We start from the raw sequence: 25,388 nt of genomic DNA on the forward strand, positions 1-25,388 counted from the left end.
TGACATTTTTCATAGCTTTAGTATTTTATTTTTTCTACTCTCAATAATTTTCAATCAATTATCCTCATTCTTGTTAAGCAATACACTGCAAATTGGTCAAAACTGGATGTTTTCAGTTTGTACTTATATTTTTTATATGTACTTTACATAGTATTTTATACATACTGCAAATATTTTGTAATCAAGCACAATTTTTCAAAAATCTTCTTTAACCGCTAAACAATTAGGCTATTTCCAACTAATCCCCTGTTGCTAACCTTTTAGGTTTTTTTCTCAGTTTCTTGCAGTTCATGAGCGTATCTGAAGCCACAGGAGTGTATAAAATTGTGCTGGAGAGAAAACAGCTTAGAAAGAAAGGCGAAGGACAAAATTCTGGGGAAGACTCGGCTCATGGGAGAGGGATGAAGGAAGCTCCTCACAAAAGAGTTCCGGGGCATCAGAATCTTACTTCTGTCCTGGTGCAGGTCAAGTGCACTGGCCTTCAGGGAACTCTCTCAAGCTCCTTCTGAATTTCACATTGAGTTTGGCAAACATCTGATACCACTGTTACAGGTTTTTTTCCATTCTCCCTTTTCCCTTTGCTATAGAAATTTTAATAGCCCCATCTTAACTCAGCTTCAAGGACAACAATGGAAGGTAAATGAGCTTTAAGAGCAATCTTTTCACTGGCTTTAGGCCGAATGGCAAGGAAGCAAGAGACCAGGAGGTCTTTCTTTTTGCCCAAAATATGCAACAGGAGAGGAACAGTCCTAGAGAATTGGGTAGGGTGGGGGCAGTATATGTGTTTTGTAAGAGAGCATCTTCTTCATGGAACAACTAGAGTCAAATGTGAATATTTTAATAGAGGAATGTGCTGGGTACATGAAAAATATGTACTCATGATGCTCTACATGAGCAGGATTTTATTTTTTAAATTTTTTAATTATTATTTTTTTAAAATAAATTTATTTATTTATTTTTGGCTGCACTGCACCTTTGTTGCTGCCTGCGGGCTTTCTCTACTTGCAGCAAGCGGGGCTGCTCTTCGTTGGGTTGAGCGGGCTTCTCATTGCAGTGGCTTCTCTTGTTGCAAAGCACAGGCTCTAGGCGTGTGGGCTTCAGTAGTTGTGGCTCACAGGCCCTAGAGCACAGGCTCAGTAGTTGTGGCGCACAGGCTTAGTTGCTCTGTGGCATGTGGGATCTTCCCGGACCAGGGATTGAACCCGTGTCCCCTGCATTGGCAGGCAGATTCTTAACCACTGCACCACCAGGGAAGTCCCTGAGCAAGATTTTAGACTCAGGAAAACCAAAACCCCAGGAGAGGGTGCCTTTGTGTCTTCCCTACACAATGTGAGTGGTCATGATCACCATCATTACTCATTTCTCGGGACGTCCCAGCAAGTCTGAACCCACTACTTGAAAAAGTGACCTTAAAAGTCTCAATGCAAACTGAAGACTCAGAGGACATTTTCTCACTGATCCTGACTTAGGAGCTGGGCTAGGGAAAAAAGAAGCTCATCTCTAAAGGCTTTGAAAGCTGCTATAGATAAAGTGAGTCATAAAAAAGCACCACGTGTAAGAGATAGGCAGGAAGCCTGTCCTGCTAGGATGGAGCAGGTGTCTCTTGCTTCCCAACTTAATTCTAATTTGTCCAACCCTCTGTGTCCTTCAGCTTGGACAGCAGGTTGGTCGACATACAAATAGAGCAAAATTTATTTTATTTACCTTTGTCTTCCAGCTCAATACATTAGCCCTCACCAACTTCAAAAACACCAAGTGAGAAAAAAATAGGCTAAGCAGACCAGTATTTGTATAAGGTGACCCACTGAAGATCTAAGAGGGGAGTACTCAGGGAATAGTGGGACAACAGGAGCCTGGCGTCATCCTAGCCCTGTCAGTCATTAGCTGTGTGAAAATGGGCATATCACCCCTCCTTTCAGAGGTGAAGTGTCCTCATCTGTAAAATGAAGGTAGAAATTCTTAGCTTGTAGGCTCTTGGAATATTACAGATATGAGTCAGATGCCTAGCATGGTACCTGGCACATAACAGATGCTCAGCAAATGGTAGCTGGCACGCTCTCATCCACATCCTCATGCAGGCAAGTTTCTACAGTCCCACAGTCAACTTGTTCCCATATTAGTACAAGAACATCAATAGCACTCAGTAATTGTCAAATGAATGGAGAGCGAAACAAAGGTTTCACTGCAAACCTACAGTCCACAAAGTAGAGTCTTAGTGCAGTTGTTCTCCTAAGACGTTATTTTAAGTCAGGGAAGCTTTTAAAATCATTTATTTTACTATAGTGTAGTTCTTAAGAAGATGATGGGATAGTTAAAAATAATACAGAATATGGCTTCTATTTTGGAACTTAAACATCATTAAAGAAATACAAGAGTACTACTAACTTGAAGAGACCAGTAAAAATCAGAAAGGCCTATGAGACAAGGATTTAATACAATACAATACGAAGACACTGAGAAAGGAGTTTCTAGTATTTCCTCTGCACTATTTTTCACCTTAGCGGTAAAAAGCAGTTAACGAACGCCCTTAGGCAATCTGTGAGGATAGGGGCAAGGTCACCATCTGTGAGGCAGGCCCCATGGGAGACTATCTAGAGAGGAATACAAATAAAATGACTAATGACTCGTTCAAGGTCATATAGAACAAACTCAGGAAAGCAAATCTAATAGCTGGATAGAATACCTCAAGTCCGAGTGCATTTTTAGACTCGATGGTTGAACTGGTTCCTATCAAGTTGTCTGGAGCAGCTCCCCATCTCCATGTGTGCATGGATTGAAGCAGTACCTGCGAGTGCCCAGTAGGCGGTGCCCACACATTCGTTCAGCAGGACAAAGGCCACCAGCGACATCCCTCCATTCATGACGCCCACCAGGAAGCGAGTTATTGCAAAGAACTCATACGAGGGGGAAAACCCATTTGCGATAGCAAATAAGATGTCAAGAGCAAAACCTAGAAAGAGAAGAACACTATTCAGTAATGCAGAGGCAAACAGCATTTGATGAACATAATGTATTATATTCATTAGTTTGTAAAGATAAATCTTTGTGAATTTAAATTTTCTGAGCTATGTTATTTTTTTTTAAATAGTTTCTCTTAAAGACTATCAAGAAAAACTGAGGTTTTCTTTGTTACAAGTTGATTTCTGTCATGCGCAGTTTTCAATTATTAACAATAATGCTGGAAACTGAAAAATCTTAGCTCATACTCAGCTTGTCAAGAGGACTATGCTGAGACCTATAGAGCTCATCTGAAATGAATCAGCACACAAGACATAAGGAAATGGATCTAGTAGACTGCCTCAATCTTTGTTCTCCTTAGAAACATGGCATGAATTAGAATCCAGGGATTGTAGAATTCACCACCATGAAAAGCTTACAGTGCAAATATCTGGCCTTCCTCGGGTATGCTGGTCACTTTAAAATGCTTGGCCAGAATCAACTCAGCCTCTTGCCAGTGAAATAAAAATCAGTTCTGGGTCCACATGGCAATTCCCTGAGAACCTTAAGGAAATGGTCCCCTTATTATGTCCCTGGGAACCTTAGGGAAATAACTCCTCTTATTCAGTCCATGAACACTAAGAGATTACCTGTGAGATAGACTTTTTTCCTTCCGAACCGATCTGAGAGCTGACCAAATGAGATAACTCCCACAAACACACCACTGAAGAAAAAAGAGCTTGCTGCACTCACTTTGTATGATCTGTTGGCAATTAAAAACCACTAGAGAAAGAAAAAAACAAAAGGCAGACATTTAGGTCACAGAAAAGATGGATGGATGGAGTTAGCTATTAAAAAAACCAAATGTTCAACAAAAACTTGAATATTGGAACTTCTCCACTGCATTACCACTATTAACCGGAATTCAGTAGAACATCCATCCAGGACAACACCCAAGGAGTTTCTGTCTTCAGGAACCCCAGAAACCATTATTATAAAGTGCTCCCACAATAGTCTATACACATCTTATTCCAGCACTGAGCACAGTATGTAACAGCTAATTACTTACACATCTGTTGGTCACGTCTTTCATCCTAAGTCCCTATGTTTCTAGACAGGAGGAGCCGTATCCCATTAATTTCCATTTCTCTGACACCTAACGTTTTACACGACATATATGAGGCAAAAAGTGAACGGTCCTTTTCTCCAATAAATTAATGGGCTTAAAATCTCTTGAGTACTTTCCTTGAAAAATTGAACATACAATTACTTTATGATCCAGTGATTCCACTTCAGAGTATATACACAAAAGAACTGAAAGCAGGGATTCACAGATTTTATACACTAAGGTTCATAGCAGCATTAGTCACGATACCCAAAAGGTATAAGGAACCCAAATGTCCATTCACTGACGAATGGATAAACAAAATGTGGTATATACATCTAATGGGATATTATACAGCCTTAAAAAGGAATGAAATTCTGGAAAGCTACAACATGAATGAAACTTGACCTTACGCTAAGTGAAATAAGCAGACAAAAAGGGAAAATATTGTATGATTGTATGATTATAGTGTGATATTGTAATTTACAATAAGCAACATATATTTGGTTTTTATCCATTGTTCCTGGAACACAGCTCCTGAAATCCTCGTAATTTCCTATGTAAGAACCACAGGGATATCTTTTTAAATAATATTTAGATTTTTTCCCAGGTCCTGGAAAAGCTTCAGAGCAATAAAGGTAAAATGGGTGTCTTTTGTTATTTATAACAAGCCCCTTGCAACCACACTGAGCTTATGTTAATGAGGTGACTTTTGGAAAGCCCCTTAGATGGGGGCTGGTTGTCAGGGGAACCAACCATGTGAACAGAGAGGGCTGGGATTTCAGCCCTACCCTCTAGGCCTCTGGGTAGAGGAGAGTGACTGGAGGTTGAAACAACTGCCTATAGCCAGTGGGTTAATAAATCATGCCTTCTTAATGAGGCCGCCATAAAAATTCAAAGGGAAGGGGTTTGGAGAGCTTCTGGGTTAGTGAACATGTGCAGGTGCTGGGAGGGTGGTCAGCTCAGAGAGGGCATGGAAGCTCTGTGTCCCTTCCATCCTTCCATACCTTGCCCTGTGCATCTCTTCCACCTGGCCATTCCTGAGTTATATCTTTTTATAATAAACTAGTGATCTGGTAAGTAAAATGTTTTCTTGAGTTCTGTGATCTGCCCTAGCAAATTAATCTAACTGAAGGAGGAGGTCACAGGACCCTCTGATTTATAGTCTGTTGATCAGAAGCACAGAAGCAGCCTGAACTTGTGGTTGGTGTCTGAAGGGGGTGGTGGGGGCAGTCCTGTGGGAATGAACCCTAGCCTGTGGGATCTGACGCTAACTCCAAGTAGATGGTGTCAGAACTGAACTGAACTGCAGGGACACTCAGCTGGTGTGGCAGAATGGCTTGAGGTGGGAACCTCCCCCTCCACACACACACACTCCCACCCACCCACATTTGGCGGCAGAAGTGTCTGAAGGGAAGTAGTTGCCGGTGGAGGAGAAACCAGAGGAGTGCTCTTCCTTTACCTGGAGTAGTCACATCCACAGACACAGAAAGCAGCATAGTGGTTACCAGGGGCTGTTAGCGTGAGGAGTTACTGGTTAATGAAGATAGAGGTTTGGTTTGGGATAGCGACAAAGTTATAGAGATGGACAGTGGTGATGGTTGCACAAAGATGCAAATGTACTTAAGGCCCCTGTACTGTATACTTTAAAATGATGCATTTTATGTTATGTATATTTTACCACAATAAAAAATAATTCCTTGAGCACTATTACCTTCTATTTTAAGAAAACTTATAAACTCAAAGAGAAAGTAGTCATCCTCTGCTTAAAATGTCATTATCTAAAGCCCTGCCTAGTGATGTGCTACTGTGATCTTTGATTATAAAGCAACCTGTGTCTCAGAGGTGACCTCAGAGAACCAAGAGAATGCTCGTCTCTCCCCTCCACAGCCCCCTTCCTAGGCTCAGCAAAGACAAGTTTAAGAAAGGCCCTTCTCGAAAACTCACATGGAGACACCCCTTAGTTGTCCCTTCTCTGTCTTTCAGACCACTCCTGTCCCACACTTTGACAACCAGTCATTATGGCCCAAAGCACATCTAACTTCTCTCCTTCTCTTGTATTTCCTGTAAGGCAAGATTGATAAAGATCTTGACAAGACAGCTTCTGTGCATCTTTATGCAACAACTACACACACACAAATTTAGGCACTGGAAGGTAAACAAGAATAATGCCCCTCACTAATGCTGTGCTTTACTTCTAAGTTCTTTTGTCCTTCACATGCGGTTTTTAATGAGATTAACTAACCGGTTTTCCTAGCTCTTCATGGATTAGAAATAGTCGTCTAGTGTGACACTGCCCTTAGCAATAGGAATCAGGCAGTTACTGCTCTTGGTGGCAGTCATCATTTAAATAAGAGAGTGATGGAAGCAATATGATTAAAAAAACTGAATACATTCCAGGCTTTTTTCATTCCGGTATTCAATAAATAGTTGATTAGTTTCTACTAGAGGTTAATAACTATTCTAAACACTGGGAATACAGACGCGAATGATCTAGACTTGGTCCCTGCCCTCGTGGAGTATAAGTTCCAGTAGCGTAAGCTAGACATTAAACAAGTAAACACAGAGGGAGAGACTGGGAGGAAACCTCTTTAAATAAGGTACTCAGGGAAGCCTTCTCTGGGGAGGTGACACTTGTGACCTGAATGATGAGAAAGTCACCAACCCTGAAAAGCTGTTTGGGGAACATGAGGATAACTGCAACGGCCCTAAGGCGAAGACACATCAGGGAGCCTTTCATGGGGGTGGCATGAAATGAGGCCAGAGAGGTGGGCAGGCAACAGGTCATGCAGGGCCCTGAGCCACGGTAAGGAGCTAGGATTTTATTCCAGTGCAAAGGGAAAACACTGAATTACTGTATTTATGTCTCTAAAGATCGGCCTGGGCCACACTTAGAGAATGCATTACAACAGGGAAAAGTGGGAGCAGGGAGGCTACTGCAATAGTTCAGGAGATAATGGGGGCTTGGACTAGGATGAAAGCAATGGTGATGGGATTACATGAATTACATGAACCTGGGATGGATCTTGAAGGTAGAACTAGCAGGACTTGCTGATGAATGAGATGTGGAGCGGGGAGGAGAGAAAGGGAGAGTCAGGATTTAACCTAAGTTTTTAACTTTAGCCATTCAGTGAATGGTGATGACATGTACTGAGATGGAGGAGGCTGCAAAGGGATATGAGGTATGTGGTGGTAAATTTAAGAGTTCTCTTTAGACACGTGGAGGTTGAGATGCCTAAAAAACACCCAAGTGGAAATGCCAAGCTAGCATTTGGATGTGGGTCTTGAGCTCGAGGGAGAGGACGTGAGGGGTTATGAACTTAGAGATAAGGAAGAAGGCTGGGGACAGAGGCCCAGGACACATCCACATTCAGAGGCTGAGTAGAAGAGAACCGCCACAGAAAACTCACAAGCAGGGGTCAGAGAGAGAGCAAGAAAACAGGTGGGAGGGTGGTGTCACAAATACTACAAGAGGAGATATGATTCAGGGAGAAAGGAGTGGTCAAGTTATGTCGAATGCTGCTTTAGAGGTCAAGTTAAGATGAGGACAGAGATGTGCAGTTATATTTGGAAACAAAATGGACACTTAAAAGATAGCAATTTCGGGCTTCCCTGGTGGCGCAGTGGTTGAGAGTCCGCCTGCCGATGCAGGGGACACGGGTTCGTGCCCCAGTCCGGGAAGATCCCACATGCCGCGGAGTGGCTAGACCTGTGAGCCATGGCCACTGAGCCTGCGCGTCCAGAGCCTGTGCTCCGCAACAGGAGAGGCCACAACAGTGAGAGGCCCACGTACCGGGGGGGGGGAAAAAAAAAAGCAATTTCAGTAGAGTGCGAATGGCAGCCAGATTGGAGAAGGTTGAAGAATTGGACGAGCTTGAGGAACTGCAGGCAGAGAAGCTATCCTTGCAGGAGAAAAGTACTTGGAAAAGCAAGAAGGAAGGGGCTTGAGTGTACCAAATAGAGAGGGTAGCCTTTCGTAGAAGCAGGGAGGTTCCACTGTAAGTGGGAGGAAGGCAGAATGTGGGTTCAGAAGCAGGTAGTAAAGGAACCCTTGCTGGATTGCATCATTGCTTTTTCACTGAAATATCAAGTGAGGTCGACTGTTGAAGGGAGTGTAAGTGGAGGGGGAGCTAGAAGTCTAAGGAGGAAGAAGACAGGCCCTTCTCAGAATGGGACATGGCCCATTCACAGGAAATGTCACACGACTGCCATACCGAATGCACACTTGAGTTTTGTACTTATCCATTTTGTGAGGAGAAGGTGGGGAGCCGGGGGTTTCCCAGGAGTATTCCACAGGGAGAGAGGTACCAGGAAGTTGCAGGGATTTGCAAAGGAGTGTTTATTATAATAACAAAATACATGCTGGTTAAGGAGAAAAAGAAGACATAGGAGGATGGTAGGTAGTGAAATAATGTCACCATCAGGAAATCCCCCTATTTCTTTAACTCCTCTGTACTTTCCATTCTTGCCCTTATTGAAATTTGGTTGTCCCCAGAGGAAATCACTCACTGAACCAGATCCCTCTCAACTGGAGGCTGTTTTTCCTTTTACACCCATGGACCTGAGAACCTGAGATGGGAGAGATAACCAAACTTCAAAATTGTCGGCTCGTGTGAAGATCACATCATTAGACTGTGTAACCTACTACATTTCTGGGGCAGAGAATCTAGCCCATTTGGAAATAGCCACTCTTCCTTTCTTCCATAGGAAGAGAACGTTTAGCTGGGCATAAATTTCCCAATATCCCTGACAATTAGGACGGCCACGTTACCAAGTTCTGCACAATGAATGTAAGCAGAAGCATCATGTGGCAGCTCCCAGGAACAGGTCTTAAGAGATGGCTGATCAGCCCTTTTCCCCTTCTTTATTTCTATTACCCTACTGCTTAGAATGCCCATTTGAAAGCTGGAGCTCTAAAAACATAAAAGCAGAGTTACCATATGATCCTGCAATCCCACTCCTGGGCATATATCCGGAGAAAACCATAATTTGAAAAGATACATGCACCCCTATGTTCACAGCAGCACTATTTACAATAGCCAAGACATGGAAGCAACCTAAATATCCATCAATAAATGAATGGATAAAGAAGATGTGGTATATAAATACAATGGAATACTACTCAACCATAAAAAAGAATGAAATAATGCCACTTGTAGCAACATGGGTGGACCCAGAGATTATAATACTAAGTGAAGTAAGTCAAACAGAGAAAGACAAATACCATATGATATCACTTATATGCGTAATCTGAAAAAGAAAAGATATAAATGAACTTATTTACAAAACAGAAATAGACCCAGAGACATAGAAAACAAACTTCTGGTTACCAAGGGGGAAGGCGGGGGATAAATTAGGAGGATAAGATTAACATATACACACTACTATATATAAAATAGGTAACCAACAAGGACCTACTGTATAGCACAGGGAACTCTACTCAATATTTTGTGATAACTATAAGGAAAAAGAATCTGAAAAAGAACATATATATATATATATATATATATATATATATATATATATATATGTATATGTAAAACTGAATCACTCTGCTGTACACCTGAAACTAATGACATTGTAAATCAACTATAATTTTAAAAAATTAAAAAATAAAAAGATAATGTGTGTATAGAAAAGAAAAAGAAAAAGAAAAAAAGCTGGAGCTCTACTTGAGGCCATGATGAAGAGGGTCACTTGTTAGTGACAGTGAAGTCAAAGGCTGGGTCCCTGACAACACTGCGGTAGAGCCCAGGCACTGCATATGTGTTTAAGTTCTCCAGATGATTCTCATAGGCAATCAGGTTAAGAATTCCTGCCCTGGACCTTGTCATCCTCGACAACAGTATCACCTCTAAAATCTTGGTTTTGAACAGCCCATCCCCTAGACTTCCACCCACTTCCTCCAGTACCCCTACTCCAAACATTCGTCAACCTCTGCAAGGCCTCCAGTTACCAAACACTATAGGAAGCATGGCCTGAGTCATCAAAAAAGCTTAAGTCGTGTTAAGAAGCCCTGATTTAAGGATATGTAAAGGAAATGGTAAAATACATTTTAAAGTTTCACATAAAATGATTAAAAGAGGTTCGGAATTTGAAGGAGAAATTCTGTTTTGTGAAAAATTAACTTATTTTGCGGTACGCGGGCCTCTCACTGTTGTGGCCTCTCCCGTTGCAGAGCACAGGCTCCGGACGTGCAGGCTCAGCGGCCATGGCTCACGGGCCCAGCCGCTCCGCGGCATGTGGGATCTTCCCGGACCAGGGCACGAACCCATGTCCCCTGCATCGGCAGGCAGACTATCAACCACTGCGCCACCAGGGAAGCCCATATTAACTTATTTTGGATGTATGGATAGTTCTGTGACAGAATTTTCAACGTACAAGGAATGCATATGAGGGTATTTTTCCAGGTTGAAAAATGAATCAAATATTAAATATTAGGTTGGCCTAGAGAAGACAGGGCTGCATTTGTCACAGGGCTATATCCCTTCTCTTACAATGGTCAATAAAAAACAAGTACAGTTAGGCCTTGTTAACAACCTGGAGTTCAAATACTTGCTTTTATGTCTTTCATATTCTTAGTGTTTGTTTTGGTGCTTTCATGCCTTTAAAATCTGGGCTGCAAGTTTAGCTTTGACTATCCTGCACCTCAATTCTGCTGGTCTGTTTACATGGCCAAGAGGTTCAGGCTCACACTGATTGGTTTTGTGTTTGATCAATAAGGAGAGGTCAACGTGGCTGCTCCATCATCAACTATCCCATGAACCATTTGCAGAACTTCTCAAACTCATCAAAAAGGCTTTAATACCACCCTTCTAGCAACTGGATAACTATCAACATGGATGGCACATTTAGGAAGACATAGCCCAAGGAATGTTTGACCAGCAAATTTCAAATTCTAATTCTTAGGCTGCCAGTTCTAAGTGTCAAAGTAATTTCTGGTAGTTTTTCTTCAGGTCAATGTTGGCTGGGCTAATGCATCTTCCTACTTCTTCTGTAATACATGCAGGAACTGACAGAAAAATTGAAAAGCACTGCCAGATTTTAAAAAAGCAAATTAGAAAATGTGAAAAATGGAACCCAAGAGATCTCACTGACAGATGTAGGTGAACTGGGGATGGCTGACCCAGGAATGCCAAGTCAAGCACTTATGACAATGTGTTTACAATCCATTTTCCACATTCCCTGTGCCCTAATATTGTGCAATTTTGGTTTAAATGTTTTGTCTAGTTTTCAATATTAAAAACTTCCCAAATATAGTTTACATACTTATCACATACCTACTATATGATCTAAAGAGTTTCATTTCATCAAAGCTCAGACAAAATACATCAATAATACACTAGGAGAGTGATCCCTACAGTATTTGAGAAAACGTATTAGGGGATGACCTATTTTTACAGTTTTAGAAAGAGGTCACCCACCAGGCTAGACTCAATTACTAGGTTATTTTCTTGTCCCTTTGGTCAATACTTAGTAACAAGGTAAAACCCAAACCAGGATACCATCAGGATACCAGAAATTAAACTATAAGAAACCTAAATATGATGACTGTGACATTCTTGAAACATGTGTTCTTTATGAGGCTTTACATTTTAAAAATCATAAATTTATAAGTCACTCAAACCCTTAATTGGCTAGAGATTAAAGTGATGACTCACCTATTATTTTTCTTTTTCTTTTTTTTTTTTTGGTGGTACGCGGGCCTCTCACTGTTGTGGCCTCTCCCGTTGCGGAGCACAGGCTCCGGACGCACAGGCTCAGCAGCCATGGCTCACGGGCCCAGCCGCCCCGTGGCATGTGGGATCTTCCCGGACCGGGGCACGAACCAGTGTCCCCTGCGTCGGCAGGCGGACTCTCAACTACTGCACCACCAGGGAAGCCCTCTCCTATTATTTTTAATGACGAGCCAAATTCTAAAGCTGCAGAATGTTCCTTTTTATACTATTTCACTTCAAATTGAAAAATCACTTGCAAATTGAAAAAGCAGGAAATCTACTTTTCTTTTCCCATACATTAACAGAAAAGGAAGTATATAAAGACAAAATATTTTCAGTGCCTCAGTTTGACCTAGCTATAGCTAAATCTATTTGTGTTTCATAACCAACATCTGTATTTTTGCTCATATGCTTACCACAATCACTATATTGAGTTCTTAAGTTCACTTATCATACTGTATTTTCAAAAAGGATATAAGGAACCTAGCATTAAAAGCACTGGTACAATCATTCACTCATCTAAAGGAAGCAGACCTGAGAGAAAATCGGGCACAACTGGGGACTGACACCAAGAGCAGGTGCCTTGAAAAGAAAAGACGAAAGGAACATAAATATGGCAAATATGGGTTTGAGTACAGAGCCAGGTGCCATGCCAGGCCTTCCAGCTCTTAAAGAGGGAAAAAAGGCAGGCAAGCAGAAGCAAAGAGTTGAGACAGTAACTATTGACCGGGTATTAAGGAAGCATCTGGGTGGTTTTTGTTTAATATTAGGATTCTTACTGCTTAGAGGCTAAGAATAAATGGCATCTCTCAAAAAGGGATAAAGTATTGGTGTATGTCAAGAAAAGTTGCTCTAACTATAATATATAGAAGGGATAAACAGCAAGCTCCTTCTGTATAGCAGAGGGAACTATATTCAATATCCTGTGATAAACCATAATGGAAAAGAATATGAAAAAGAAGGTATATATATATATATATGTATATATATAGTTGACTCACTTTGCTGTACAGCAGAAATTAACACAACACTGTAAATCAACTATAGTTCAAGAAAATAAATTAAAAAAAAAAAAGAAAAGTTGCTCTAGCTGCAATTCAGAGAATGGAAGAGTAACTGTAAGCATGGGTGTGGGAAGACCTTTCAAGGTCATTACAGCGATCCAGGCCAGCTGGACAAGATGGAGACCTCAGAGAACAGAACAGATTCAAGCCGGATATACTAAGGCTGACTCACCCATGAGCAAGTATTATCTGACACCACTAGTATGGACTAGATCAACCACAGATTGAGTGAGACTTGAGATAAGGTGGTCACAAAATATGTTTTAAGCATCTCCCTTGAAATCATCAAACCTTAAACTTTAAGGAACTGTCACAAATCAAATCATTTTTTTCTGACATGGCAGAAATATAATTTGAAAAAATTAATTATTGCTTTAAAATGGATTGCAGGGCTTCCCTGGTGGCACAGTGGTTGAGAGTCTGCCTGCCGATGCAGGGGACACGGGTTCGTGCCCCGGTCCAGGAGGATCCCACATGCCGCGGAGCGGCTGGGCCCGTGAGCCATGGCCGCTGAGCCTGCGTGTCCGGAGGCTGTGCTCCGCAGTGGGAGAGGCCACAACAGTGAGAGGCCCGCTTACCGCAAAAAAAAAAAAAAAAAAAAAAAAGATATGTCAAATGGGAGTATGCCACTTCGAACCAAATAATTAATAACCATCCAACTTTCATATAATATTCTCCTCTAATCCAAAACAACCACCTTTTAAAATAGATATTTATTATTTCCATTTTATAGATGATACAAACTGCAGCTCAGACACAATCATACAAGCAGCGGATTCTGGCCCTAACACCAAGACATCTGCCTCAAAATCTTCTTTGAGCTCCATATGTTTGAATTAGTTAAGTCTTAGAATTCTGGAGCTAACTAGTGATATAACAGTATATTTGAGCATGTTAAACCACAAGCACAGAAATTACAATATGCTGGGTAAAGACTTTCTATTTTTTAGCATGTGTTCCATTCAGGAAGCTATGGAAAAAATCAACTGAATATTAGAAGAAATACTAGAAGAAGGTCCTTGTGGCTTAGGGTAACAGAACCAGGGGTAGGCCGAAAGGAGAGGGAAAAGAGAAAAGGAAGATGGCATGTCAAATATGAAGTGAAGGTTCCGTGGCCTGGGTGCTTGGGAAATGACAAGGAAAAGGCTGGGCATGAGGAGATGTGAGTAATTAATTTTAAAATCAACTTCCAAGTTGGTTTTGTTTATTTATTTACTCATTTTTTGGAGGAGATTTAGTTCATTCTACAGTGTATGCTTTAAATACAAATACTTAATAAAATTTCTGACTTTTAATTGAACTTTTTTTTTTAACATCTTTATTGGAGTGTAATTGCTTTACAATGGTGTGTTAATTGAACTTTTATCCTTTACTTACTGTCTATCTGACACCCTGGTGTAGCCAAATGGACACAAACAAACCATCCCCAGGTTGCTTTCTCTTCTTTTCTCCGCTGAATAGTCCTGTGCTGCCTTATCCTTCCCCACTGGCCTAGAACGCAGATTATAAGAGATGTTTCTTAAGTTGGTCATGAATATTAGGAAGACTTCTTTGGAGCAAGAAGGACCCTTAGACACACATCCAGCCTCTGCTCTGAGCAACTTCTCATTGGCTGTCAATGTCATGAATTTGTCTGTCTCTGCTTCAGTTTTCCCTTGTGACCTGAACTGCCCATTTCTCCCCCTCCCCACCCGCCGTGTCGCCCACTAATGTATGGTGACATTTCATGGAACAGGGGTTGAGAAACATGCTATAACCAGAGACCTCTCTAATGGAAGGGGCGGTGCATGGTAAATAAAAGCCCTTTCCCCTAAGCTTTCTCAAGCGTGGGTCATTTCCCTCCCTCAAGGAGGTTGTGCCCTTCCCGTCTTCCTTGCTTTGGCCATCAGTAGGTGAATGATTCTGCATGAGCCACACATGAATAATGTAGGACCATGCCTTGCAGCCGCCTAGGGAGGGCACACTCCCCAAAGGAAAACAAACATTACTCACTCCACTTTTTCCAGAAGCCTGCTACCTTACAGAAACTGACTACTCTTCCTGAGGGCTGTGCCCCTGCCCCCCACGCCTGTCCCCAACCCCGCCTCATCCCCTAATGAGCTCCTATTCACCCTTCCTCCTCCTGTGAAGTCCTGCCTGACTCAGGAAGCAGGGCTGACCACTGTCCTTTCTGCCTTCTCTCCTATTTTTGCTTCTGCTGTGATGTATGGTGAATTATATGTTTACTTGTCTCTTCCCCTATGATGCTGAGTTTCCTAAGGGCATATTTATATCCCAAGTGCTTACATGGCAGTGCCAGCACAGATTAAATATCTGCTGAACTATCTATGCAATAAGAGTGAATGCTAGAGTCTTACAGGCATCTTCATATACACTATCTCAATGTCACGACTTCAAGCATCAAGTTGTAAGTTTACATACACCCGGGAAACTATCTAGCTCGTCATCTTTTCCTTGGAGTCACTGAATGGCTTTCTCGTAAAAGGGAATGTGAGGGACATTTGGAATTTGAGGGGTTTTCCTTCCTCCTAGAGCCAATCTGACAAATGGAACACTTTAGTTTCATCTTTAGCCCTACATTAATGAGAAAGAAAGATAAGGAGAAACATAACTATGGCAGTTTTCTGGAAACGTGGCTGAAAAAGCTGTAAAGGCAAAATCTGTGCCATTGAAACATCTACTTCCCAATGCCCGAGTGATTGAAGCGGTGTGGCCCTGAAAGCACTTTCACTGGTCCACAGATACCCCACTAGAAGCACGGGGATCTCGCAGGGCTAAGAACTTTGCCACAGACGATACACAGAATATCAGTGAGCCCGCAAGCCAGGCAGTAGCTGCAGCAGGTTGGAGAGGGGCACCCAAGCCCCCCATCTGGCTGTTGTGTCTCTTCCAAAAGGCACACTCGCTCACGAGCCCAGAGGAGGTCACTAGTCCCAACTCAGCCTCCCCTGGAAGGGGGGACAGAACCCATGGCTACTCAGGGGTGTAGCCTGCCTGACCATAAAGAAAAACAAAGACTAAAGCAGCTTCCGCAGGCTGACCAGTGGGCCAATGAAAATGGGCAAAGAAGACTGGGCACGCGTTATTGATCGAGCTCCTTTTCGCCCAAAGTCCTGCTTTGATGAAAACTAAGATCACCAGCACCAGAGCCCGAACCAGACTGACTCCCCGCTTGTCAGTATTTCAAGGCTGCAGGGCTGGATCAGACAGTAGCTTTCCCCACACCCTTGCAGTGCATCCCCCAGGGCTCTGCACAACCGGTGCCCTGGTTACTGTTCTGAGAAAAATTCTGAATGGTTCTGGCAACAATTCCAGCCAAACTTCAGCCCTCCGCTGTTCTCTATGTCCCATAAAAATATTTATGGCTTCGTACAGGAAAATCTTCCTTCTACGTCAGAAGCTTCCTGTGATTAGGGAGTACTTGGACAGGGTAGTTCAGGAACAGTTTCATGGTGATTAACTAACTTGCTTCATTTCAATGTAGTTGTCACTCTGAATTACCACTTAATGGGTGAAGTGTGCAGCCTATAACAATCAGTAGTACAGGAGTAAGGAAGCAAGACGTTAAAAAAAATTAGCCCCTAAAGCAATTATTGCAGTGAATTTTTCAAATAGTTTTAATACTCTGTCTTTTGACCCCAGGGTATGGCTTGGGGAAAATATATTAATCTCAAGATAATAATCAGTCAATTTCAGTTCTTCAATATCCACAATGATATTAAAGATTCCAATCTTACTCTTTTTGGTTGCAAACATTAATTAAGCATGATAATTGTGTGTCTCCATGATATTTGGTGCTTTCTGAATGAGTCAGAGCTCAGGGAATAATTTGAATACAGCAGACAGCAATTTCCTACATAAATTCACCCCAATGGCTATTAGCTCATTTTAAAGTAGTCAAGACTCCTAGATTAGAGGGGTTTTTTTGCATTAATACCAAGTTAATCACATCTACATAACCTTTCATTCACCCTTCCCCAAAACCCTCCATGAATAACTTCTGCAAGGCCTGACCTGAATGTAATAAGGTAGCGGGTAGGAGTTTTCAAATGTGTATTTTTAAGACAATCTCCTTAAACTATAGAGTTCTGTAGACTCTATCTTGATATTTATTTTCAGGAATTTAATATGAGAAGTCAATAAGACTTTATAATTTTTTTTAACTCTCATTTTATACCGAATAATTTCAATATGAAACATGTATTATCTACATACACAGACTGTATACTAAGGATACTTACCAACTTACCGGCAAAGTTTGAGGGCTGCTTTTAATACTACCACTTTGGAAATTTGAAGGAACAATTGAAAGACTAGAGCAGTAAGCAAAATTAAAGCAACGCTAAGCAACCAAGTGGAGGGTTTGGCTGGGGCTGCACTCACTCCACCATAATAAAGGGGAATGCGACTGGGAGTGAGCCTAGAGGGCAGCAGCTCCTCAAGGACACTGGCTGAAGCGCGGCCGACGCTGCCATCCCTCCTGGCACCACTGCCCCTCGATCATCATCTCATTATTCTGCCCTCTGCTGCGGTTTCCCTGCTAACTCTTGTCATTCTGGTAGCGGCAGCAGGAAACCTGGATGCCACCCATACCACCGGCGCCAAACCACTCCCGGACTTGGAACACCACCCGACTGGGGCTCTGACGTCCTAGGGAGAAGTGGAGTGTGTGAACCTGTGTGGAACTCACACACTCTGAGCGCTGGAGAGGAGGGCACACAGGGGGGACACTTTATTTGTACCTCGAAATAAAATGACTTCAGGGGAGACATGAGATTCTGCACTAAAAATGCAAAGCAGACAAGCCTCGTGCTGGGTCTATGTGGACATATGCAAAGAGATGCGGTGACGCTAGGAACACCAGGGCGGCAGGCTGCTGAGTTCTGAACATGCAGGCGAACCGCCGAGGGGCATGGGAGTTGTTGCTTGTTTTATTTGATTCGTTTTTATTTTTGGTTAGATCAGGACACCTGTAAGTTTATTTGGGCTTGACAATTATGAAAGCTGAACTGAATCGTTACTACTTCTGTAGTACTTGTGTGATTTGTTTGTGTGGGACCGCTAGCCAGGATCCTTGTGAGCTGGATACAAATATCCTGAGAGTCCCATCACTTTAGAGAAGACAAGCCCGTGACAGATTCCTAAGTGGGCTGACTCCCTGCCTCCCTCCCTGCCTCTGTCACATGCCACTGTAGAAAGGCCACGGAAATCAGTGGCCACGCTCCTCCATTCACCAACCGTGACACTAACTCACCCAGCTACTCTGAACCCGAGCAGTCATATTTTTCATTTGCAAGCCGCGATACAAACATTACGATTGTTTGCCCTTCTCCCTTAGAATTCGCTCTGTCAGAGGCAATTTCAAGCAGGCAACTGGCAGCTGGGGGAGGTGAGCATCTACTTTGCTTAGCTTTCAACCCAATGTGTGTGCACCACGTGCTATCACCCACAGTCACCCTGCTAACCTTCACTCTCACCGATCCATGCACTCACGCTCCCGTCCGCTCCTCCCAGGCAGAGCTGAGCTCTTGCCCTGCTCCCCACGGAAGGGCTTGTGCAGCTGGCAGGGCTGGCTGTTGGCGGCAGAGTGCTGCACCCTGGACTCTGTTCCTCTTCAGTGACAGCCGCACAGCGCCCAGCTCTTTTCACACTGAAATGCCAACTGAGGCGCCATTCAAAACTAAAGGCTTCTGTTTGTTAAGAGAAAAAAAAAGTTTGAAAATCACTGGTGTAATGGGAAGAATATGGGCTGGCCCATTGAGTCCCAGATCAGTGGCTTATTAAATATGTGATTTAGGGCAATTAAAAAAATTCTCTACACGTCAGTTGTTTAATCTACAGGGTAGGGCTGTTGGCAGGAGTAAATAAGCAGCACACGTGGAAGGCCCCCGGGAGGGGGCCTCTCACACGAGAGGGCATTGGGAAGTAGTCACGGTTATCTGCCTCTTCACTCGCCTCTACCTAATAACTCTTACAAGACTCATCATCTCACCCACAAACTCTCTGCCAAGTATGCAACAGTCTCGTTGCAGCTGAGGAGCCTGTGGGGACTGTGGACTTCTGTCCCACTGTGCAGCCAGCGATGCCACCCGTGCTCCTCCATCACCAGGGCAGGCAGGCCACAGCCACCCTTGCAAGCATGAACCCACACAGGCTGGGAGCAGCCGGTTGAGAATCCGGGATGCTCCAAGAGAATTCATCCTAAACCGTGACCCCAGACTCTCCACGGAACATCCCCTGGAGATCCCATGGAGGGGCACATTGATATCAACCAGCTGTGCAGCTGGGCAGGCCCCCTACCCCCCACGCATAGCTCTGGAGCACCTGCTGGAGACTGAAGGTCACTTTCTGCACAGGGGATGTTTGCGCCTTGACACACACCTTGGAGGTGGAGAACTGTCTGACCTTCTGATGGCATGGGAACATAATGTGTGCTTCTATACCGTGGGGCGGGGGGTAAGTATCGTGTATTTATAAATCTATAGTGGTATATGTATAATCAAGATGGATAACGGTATATGCAAGTATACGTATCTCAGTGGAGCAACATAGGTGGGAATGAGAAAGAGGACAGGCGAGTAACCAGGAAGACGGAGAGAGGGCAGGGAAGAAAATGAAAAAGAGAAAGACACATGGAGATATACACAGAGAGACAGAGACAGAAACATCAGAGAAAGAGACGGAAAGGCAATTCAGAGACAGCCAGTGAGACAGAGACACAGAGAGAGGCAGAGATGAAGAAACGGGATAAATACAGAGAGACAGAAACTGAGATGGAGAGAGCTAGGGGTAGAGAGAAACAGATTCAGAAAGACGAAATGACAGAGACAGAGGGATACAGGAAACAAGGAGGGAGAAAAGGAGGAGGGAAGGAAGGAAAGCACGCAGGTAGACACAGAGTTCCAGTCTGTCTGATAAAGACAGATTTCAGGAGAGACAGTCACTCACAGACACACGCAGTGGTAATAAGGAGAGGGACCTGAGGCTACTATCACAGGTAGGTCAGGTAAGGGCCATCTTAGCCCTTTATCTCCTCTTTCTCTGAGCTGCTTTACAGACCTTCAGCACTTGCTGGGGAAGCTATCTAATTCCATTTCTCCTGCATCTAGCAACTCTTTGTCATGGGAGTAGTAGCCCTCAGGGCTCCCTTCCCTCCATATTCAGCCTCCAGTCAAGCAGTGTTAAGGGTGAGCCTCCCAGGTGCCAGCACAGGAGAGGAGCTGGTGACCAGGGTGCCCATTCCTGCCGTGCCAGAGCATAGGGTCTGACGGCACTCTCCTCCTCTGTATCAAGGCTTTCTCTGGCATTGGGCAAGTAGTCATTGCTCAATGACATTTGCTAAGAATGGTGTCCCTCCAGTGATATCTAAAAGGGCTCCTAATCACAGATTTCCTAAGTATTCATTTAATTCAATTCTACTGAAATTTGCTGAGTGTCTGGATGCTGAAGCATAGTGCTGCTATGTTACCTAATTTACTTTAAAGTATTAAGCACGTTCAGTGGGATATTCTGTATCAATGTTAGGTCAAGTTTTCACCCTGGTGCTACGAGCATTCTCATTAAGGTTGCATTGTCCACTGGTGGTCAGCTGGCCTTCCCTTCAGAAAGCCCATTCTCCAGAGGGAGCTACTACAAGGGCTTCTGTAATCATTGTCTCTGTCAACAATGGGTGCTTTGCTTATTCTTGATTAAAATAGTGGCCTGTTGACTAGCAATGATGAATATAAAAAATAGGCTATCCCTAGTGAAATTAAAGACATTCAAGATACACAGATTAGCTCAACGTATTTTAGAGACACTCACTACCCTTCCATGAATTTTTGAGATAATCCAATGTGTTCTGTACTCTATCTATAGGGGTGATGCCCTAGGTTAAAACCCCTCCTTGGTCCTGAGCCAATATGAACTCTGGAAGTTTCCATGTGCTTGAAGCTGATGGGAAGTACTATTTTCCATAGCACCCTGACTACAGAAAACTGGGGTTTTCCTGTAGCGACCTGCCATACAAGCAGTGTACAGAACACCTATAAAAGCAGAGCTTAGACTTCTAAAGCCTGCAAGATAGTTTATTTTGAGCTTCCTTGAGAATAAGAATTGAGTTAATAAGTTAATAAGTTCATTTTATACATGTGGCAGAATTTGGTTTGAGATCCACTTTCATTATAATGTGTTTAATGGATTTGTTGGAAAGCAGACCGATGGCTCTCACCCATTTCAAAATCCTATGGGGGCAATAAATAGAACCAGGGCTTTTTGGAGAAATACCTAATCCCACAGTTGGAGTAGGGAGATGCAAGATAAACCTGGACTATTAAGTTACGTCACAAATTTTCGAAGTGCTCAAAAAAATTAAAAAAATAAAATAAAAGATGGACACATCAAAAGGACACAGGACTTTCAGCTCCAGGAAGACAGAGTAAACATGAATATAAAAATTAGGCTAAACATAGAAACAAACATACTGTGATACTGTGATTTATAGGAGAAATATATATTTGGTCATTCAGATGACCAGATGCAGATATATTTGTCACGTATATTTGGTCTCCATTCATAGTTCCTGGCTCACCGCTCCCAAAACCCTTGGAATTCCTGAGCTTAGGTTAAGAGCAATGGGATAATTGTCTCTTGTCCTTAGTTCCTGAAAACTGCCTCAGGGAATGTGACTTTGGGTCCCACCCAAGAGTGGAGGCTGGAGGGGAACCAACCATGTGATTAGAGGGTTAGATCTTTTACTCTCAACCCCCATCCCTCCCGCCAAACTCTAGGGAGAGGAGAGGGGCTGGAATTTAAATCAATCACCAACGGCCAATGATTTAATCAATCATGCCTATGTAATGAAGCCTCCATAAAAACCCAAATGGAGGGTGTTTGGAGAGCTTCTGGGCTGGTAAACATGTGGAGATTGGGGAGAGTGGCGCTCAGAGAGCGTGGAAGCTCTGCAGTTTCCCCATGCTCTGTCCTATGTAGCTCTTCATCTGGCTGTTGTTCCGTATCCTTTAATATCCTTTCATAATAAACCAGTAATTTAGTAAGTAAACGGTTTTTTCCTGAGTTCTGTGATCCATTCTAGCAAATTAACTGAGCCTGAAGAGGAGGCATGGGAACTTCTGATTTATAGTCAGATGGTCAGAAGCACCGGTAACAACCTGTGTTTGTGACTGGCATCTGAAGTAGAGGGCAGTCTTGTGGAACTGAGCCCTTTACCTGTGGAATTCCATTCTATCTCTGGGTAGATAGTATCAGAATTGAGCTGAATTCTCGCACATACTGCTGGCATCCGAGAACTGCTTGCTGGAATTGGGTCCAGGAACTCTTTTGGATGTACTTTTCCTTGTTTCCCCCACTATGTACTACTAAAAATCCTGGACATTATACATAAAATAAACATTAACTCTGAAAGGTGGAGAGAAGACCAGCTAAGGACCTTGGGACTCAAGGAATGGTGCAGTGGTGAGTTCCCTGGGTTTCCCTTTACCTCACACACCCAGACTGGGTACTGGAGAAGCCAGCGACTCAGAAATGCTAAGAGGAGCCACAAAAGAAGTCCCAGTGAGGTCTGCTCTCTAGCAAAAGGCCCAGGAGAGGGGCAGCCCAGCAAGACAAAAGACTTTTGGGCAATCACTGTTTTATTCTGGCCAATTACCACCACAAAAAAATAAACGAATAAACCTACCAACTGGGGCTCCAACCCCATCTACACCAGCAAAGTCGAAGTGGGGAACTGAGGCTTCCGCCTGGTCAGGCAGTAATGAGTCGCTCCACCCCACCCCACCCAGGTGGTGTCACAAAAGACAGGCAGGAGTCAGCACTTTCATTCCTGCCAAAGCTCCCCTCCCTCCTGCCCCAGTACCACCATTGCCACCACCACAAGTGTCAGTGGAGACCACGTGGGGAGACTGGATTTCACTGCCTGGTAGTAATGAAACACCCCTCCCTTCTTCCTGTGCCAGAGCAGTGTCATAGAAAGCCAGCTAAAACAGAAGGCTTAAATAAGACACAGTATCTCTTAGCCTAATCCCCCAAACTTCAGGTTTCAAACAAAAATAATCTCTCATACCAAGAATTAGAAGAATCTCAAAGTAGAATGAAAAAAGACAACCACTGAGATGATAGAGATGATAGAAATAACTGACAAAGATTTTAGAGCTGCCATCATAAGCACTTGTAAACATGCTTGAAATAGATGACAAAATAAAAAGACTCAACAAAGATAAAGTCTCCGCAAAGAAAGAGGATATATAAAAAAAATATAGAAAATTTTAAACTAAAAGATACAATGAATGGATTCAACAGCAGAATAGAGGAAAGAATCAGTAAACTTGAAAACACAACAACAGGAAATACCCAATCTGAAAACAAAGATAAAATAGACTGAAAAAAAAAAAAAGAACAAACCTTCAGGGATCTGTGGGGCTAGAACAAAAGAATTAACATTTTTGTCACTGGAGTTCTAGAGGGTAAGGAGAAAGAGGGAAGTACTAAAAAAAAATAAAAAAAAAAGAGTACATGAATAAATAACAGCTGAAAGTCTCCCAATTTAAGAGATATAAACCTGAAGATACAAGAAGCTCAGAAAACCCCAAATAAGATAAACCTGAAGAAATCCATACCAAGAAACATCACAATCTAACTTTTAAAAACTAAAGACTAAAAAAACCTTAAAAGTAGCAAGACAGAAATGACACCTTCCCTATAGGGGAAAAAAAAATTCAAATAACACCATATTTTTCATCACAAACCATAAAGGCCAGAAGGAAGTAGCACAGGAATTTTTAAATGCTGAAGGAAAAGAACTGTCAACCAAGAATTTTATAAGTAGTGAAAACAAGAGATGAAGGGAAAACCAAGATATTCTCAGATAAAGGTAAACTAAAAGAATTTGTCGCCATCAGAACTACCCTAAAACAATGGCTAATGAAGGTTCTCTAAAAAGAAAGAAAACATAAAATAAGGGACTTCAGAATATTAGGAAGGAAGAAAAAACAATGTAAGAAAAAATTGGGGTAAATACAACAGACTTTCCTTCTCCTCTTGAGTTTTCTAAATTATGCTTGATTGTTCAATGAAACAGAATGTTGGTTCTTTAAAAAGAACCGTAAAATTGACAAAACTCTATAGGACAGATAAGTAACTAAATACGAAAGGACACAAATCACCAATATCAGGTAATAAAAGGGGTATCATTTCAGACTCTGCAGACATCAAAAGGATAATAAAGTAATACAATGAACAACGCTACACACATAAATTTGAAAACTTAGATGAAATGGACCAATTCTCTGAAAATCACAAACTGCCCCAACTCACAACACAATAGAGGTCATTTAAATAGTCTTATAACTTTTGAGGAAATTGAATTCATAATTCTAAAACTCCCAAAAAAGAAAACTAAAGACCCAGATGATTTTATTGGAGAATTCTCCCAAATGTTTAAAGGACTAACACCAATTCTATATGAAAAGCCAAAGGAACTAAAACAATCTTGAGAAGGAATAAAGTGAGAGGAAACAATCTACCTGCACATAAGACTTATTGTATAACTAAAGTAATATAATTAAACCTAGATGAGTCTGTAGAGAATTATGCTGAGTGAAAAAAAAAGTGCTGATCCCAAAAGGCTACATGTATGATTCCATTTTTATAATATTCTTGAAATGATGAAATTAAAGTATAGGAGAAAAGATTAGTGGTTACCAGGGAAATTAGACAGTGCTGGGGAGGGAGGAAAGTGGGTGTGGCTATATACAAATATATATGGTAACAGATCCTTGCGGTGATGGAAATGTTCTGTGTCTTAGCCGTATCAATGTCATTATCCTGGCTGTGATAGTATATTATGATTTTAAAAACTGCTACCATTGGGGAAAACTGGGCAAAGTATTCACAGAATTTATCTGTATTATTTCTTGCAACTGCATGTAAATCTACAATTATCTCAAAATAAAAACTTTAATTAAAAAAATGGAGACAAGAGCCAGCTTGAAGAGGTTCCCACTGGTAAACTGGGGATAATTTAAGCACCAAAATAATTAAAAGCTGTAATAAATTATAAATTATTGAAAAGACTAGGAATCCACTAGTACATACTAATGACAGAGAGATAGAGAGATGGAGAGATAGAGAGACAGATAAAAGAAGAGGGAGATGAAGAGGAAGAGATAGAGACAGACAGGCAGACAGATGGACAAGGAAGGAGAAAGGGCTGTTGCTTACAGCAAAATCTAAAAAGACAAAAAACAAAAAATGAAGCTCTGACACATAAAGAACAGACTGTAGTTGCCAGAGGCAAGAGGTGAGGGGGTAGCTGAAATGAGTGAAGGGGGTCAAAAGGTACAAACTTCCAGTTATAAAATAAATAAGTCACAGGGATGTTATGTACAGCAGGGTGACCACAGTTAGTACTGTATCGCACATCTGAAAGTTCCAAAGAGAATAGATCTTAAAAGTTCTCATCAGAAGGAAAAACAAATTTTGTAACCCGTATGGTGAGGAATGTTAACTAGACTTGATATGGTGATTTTTTTCACAGTGATAGAAATAGCAAATCATTATGTTGTACAA

General features: G+C 42.2%; 1 protein-coding gene across 4 annotated transcripts in view; it reads right to left on the reverse strand.

Moving 5' to 3' along the window:
• Window positions 1–25,388, reverse strand: part of SLC22A15 (solute carrier family 22 member 15) — a 79,359-nt gene that overhangs the window by 36,835 nt on the left and 17,136 nt on the right. For all 4 annotated transcript variants that reach the window (XM_081225175.1, XM_081225177.1, XM_081225178.1 and 1 more), the window contains exons 3-4: window positions 3,588–3,720; window positions 2,786–2,950 (exon numbers count right to left, since the gene is read on the reverse strand). In XM_081225175.1, coding sequence (XP_081081301.1) covers window positions 2,786–2,950; window positions 3,588–3,720 — 298 coding nt within the window. The remainder of the gene's footprint in view (window positions 1–2,785; window positions 2,951–3,587; window positions 3,721–25,388) is intronic.

The sequence above is a fragment of the Mesoplodon bidens genome, assembly GCF_964165515.1.
Source record: "Mesoplodon bidens genome assembly, chromosome: 2".
NCBI lineage: Eukaryota > Metazoa > Chordata > Mammalia > Artiodactyla > Ziphiidae > Mesoplodon > Mesoplodon bidens.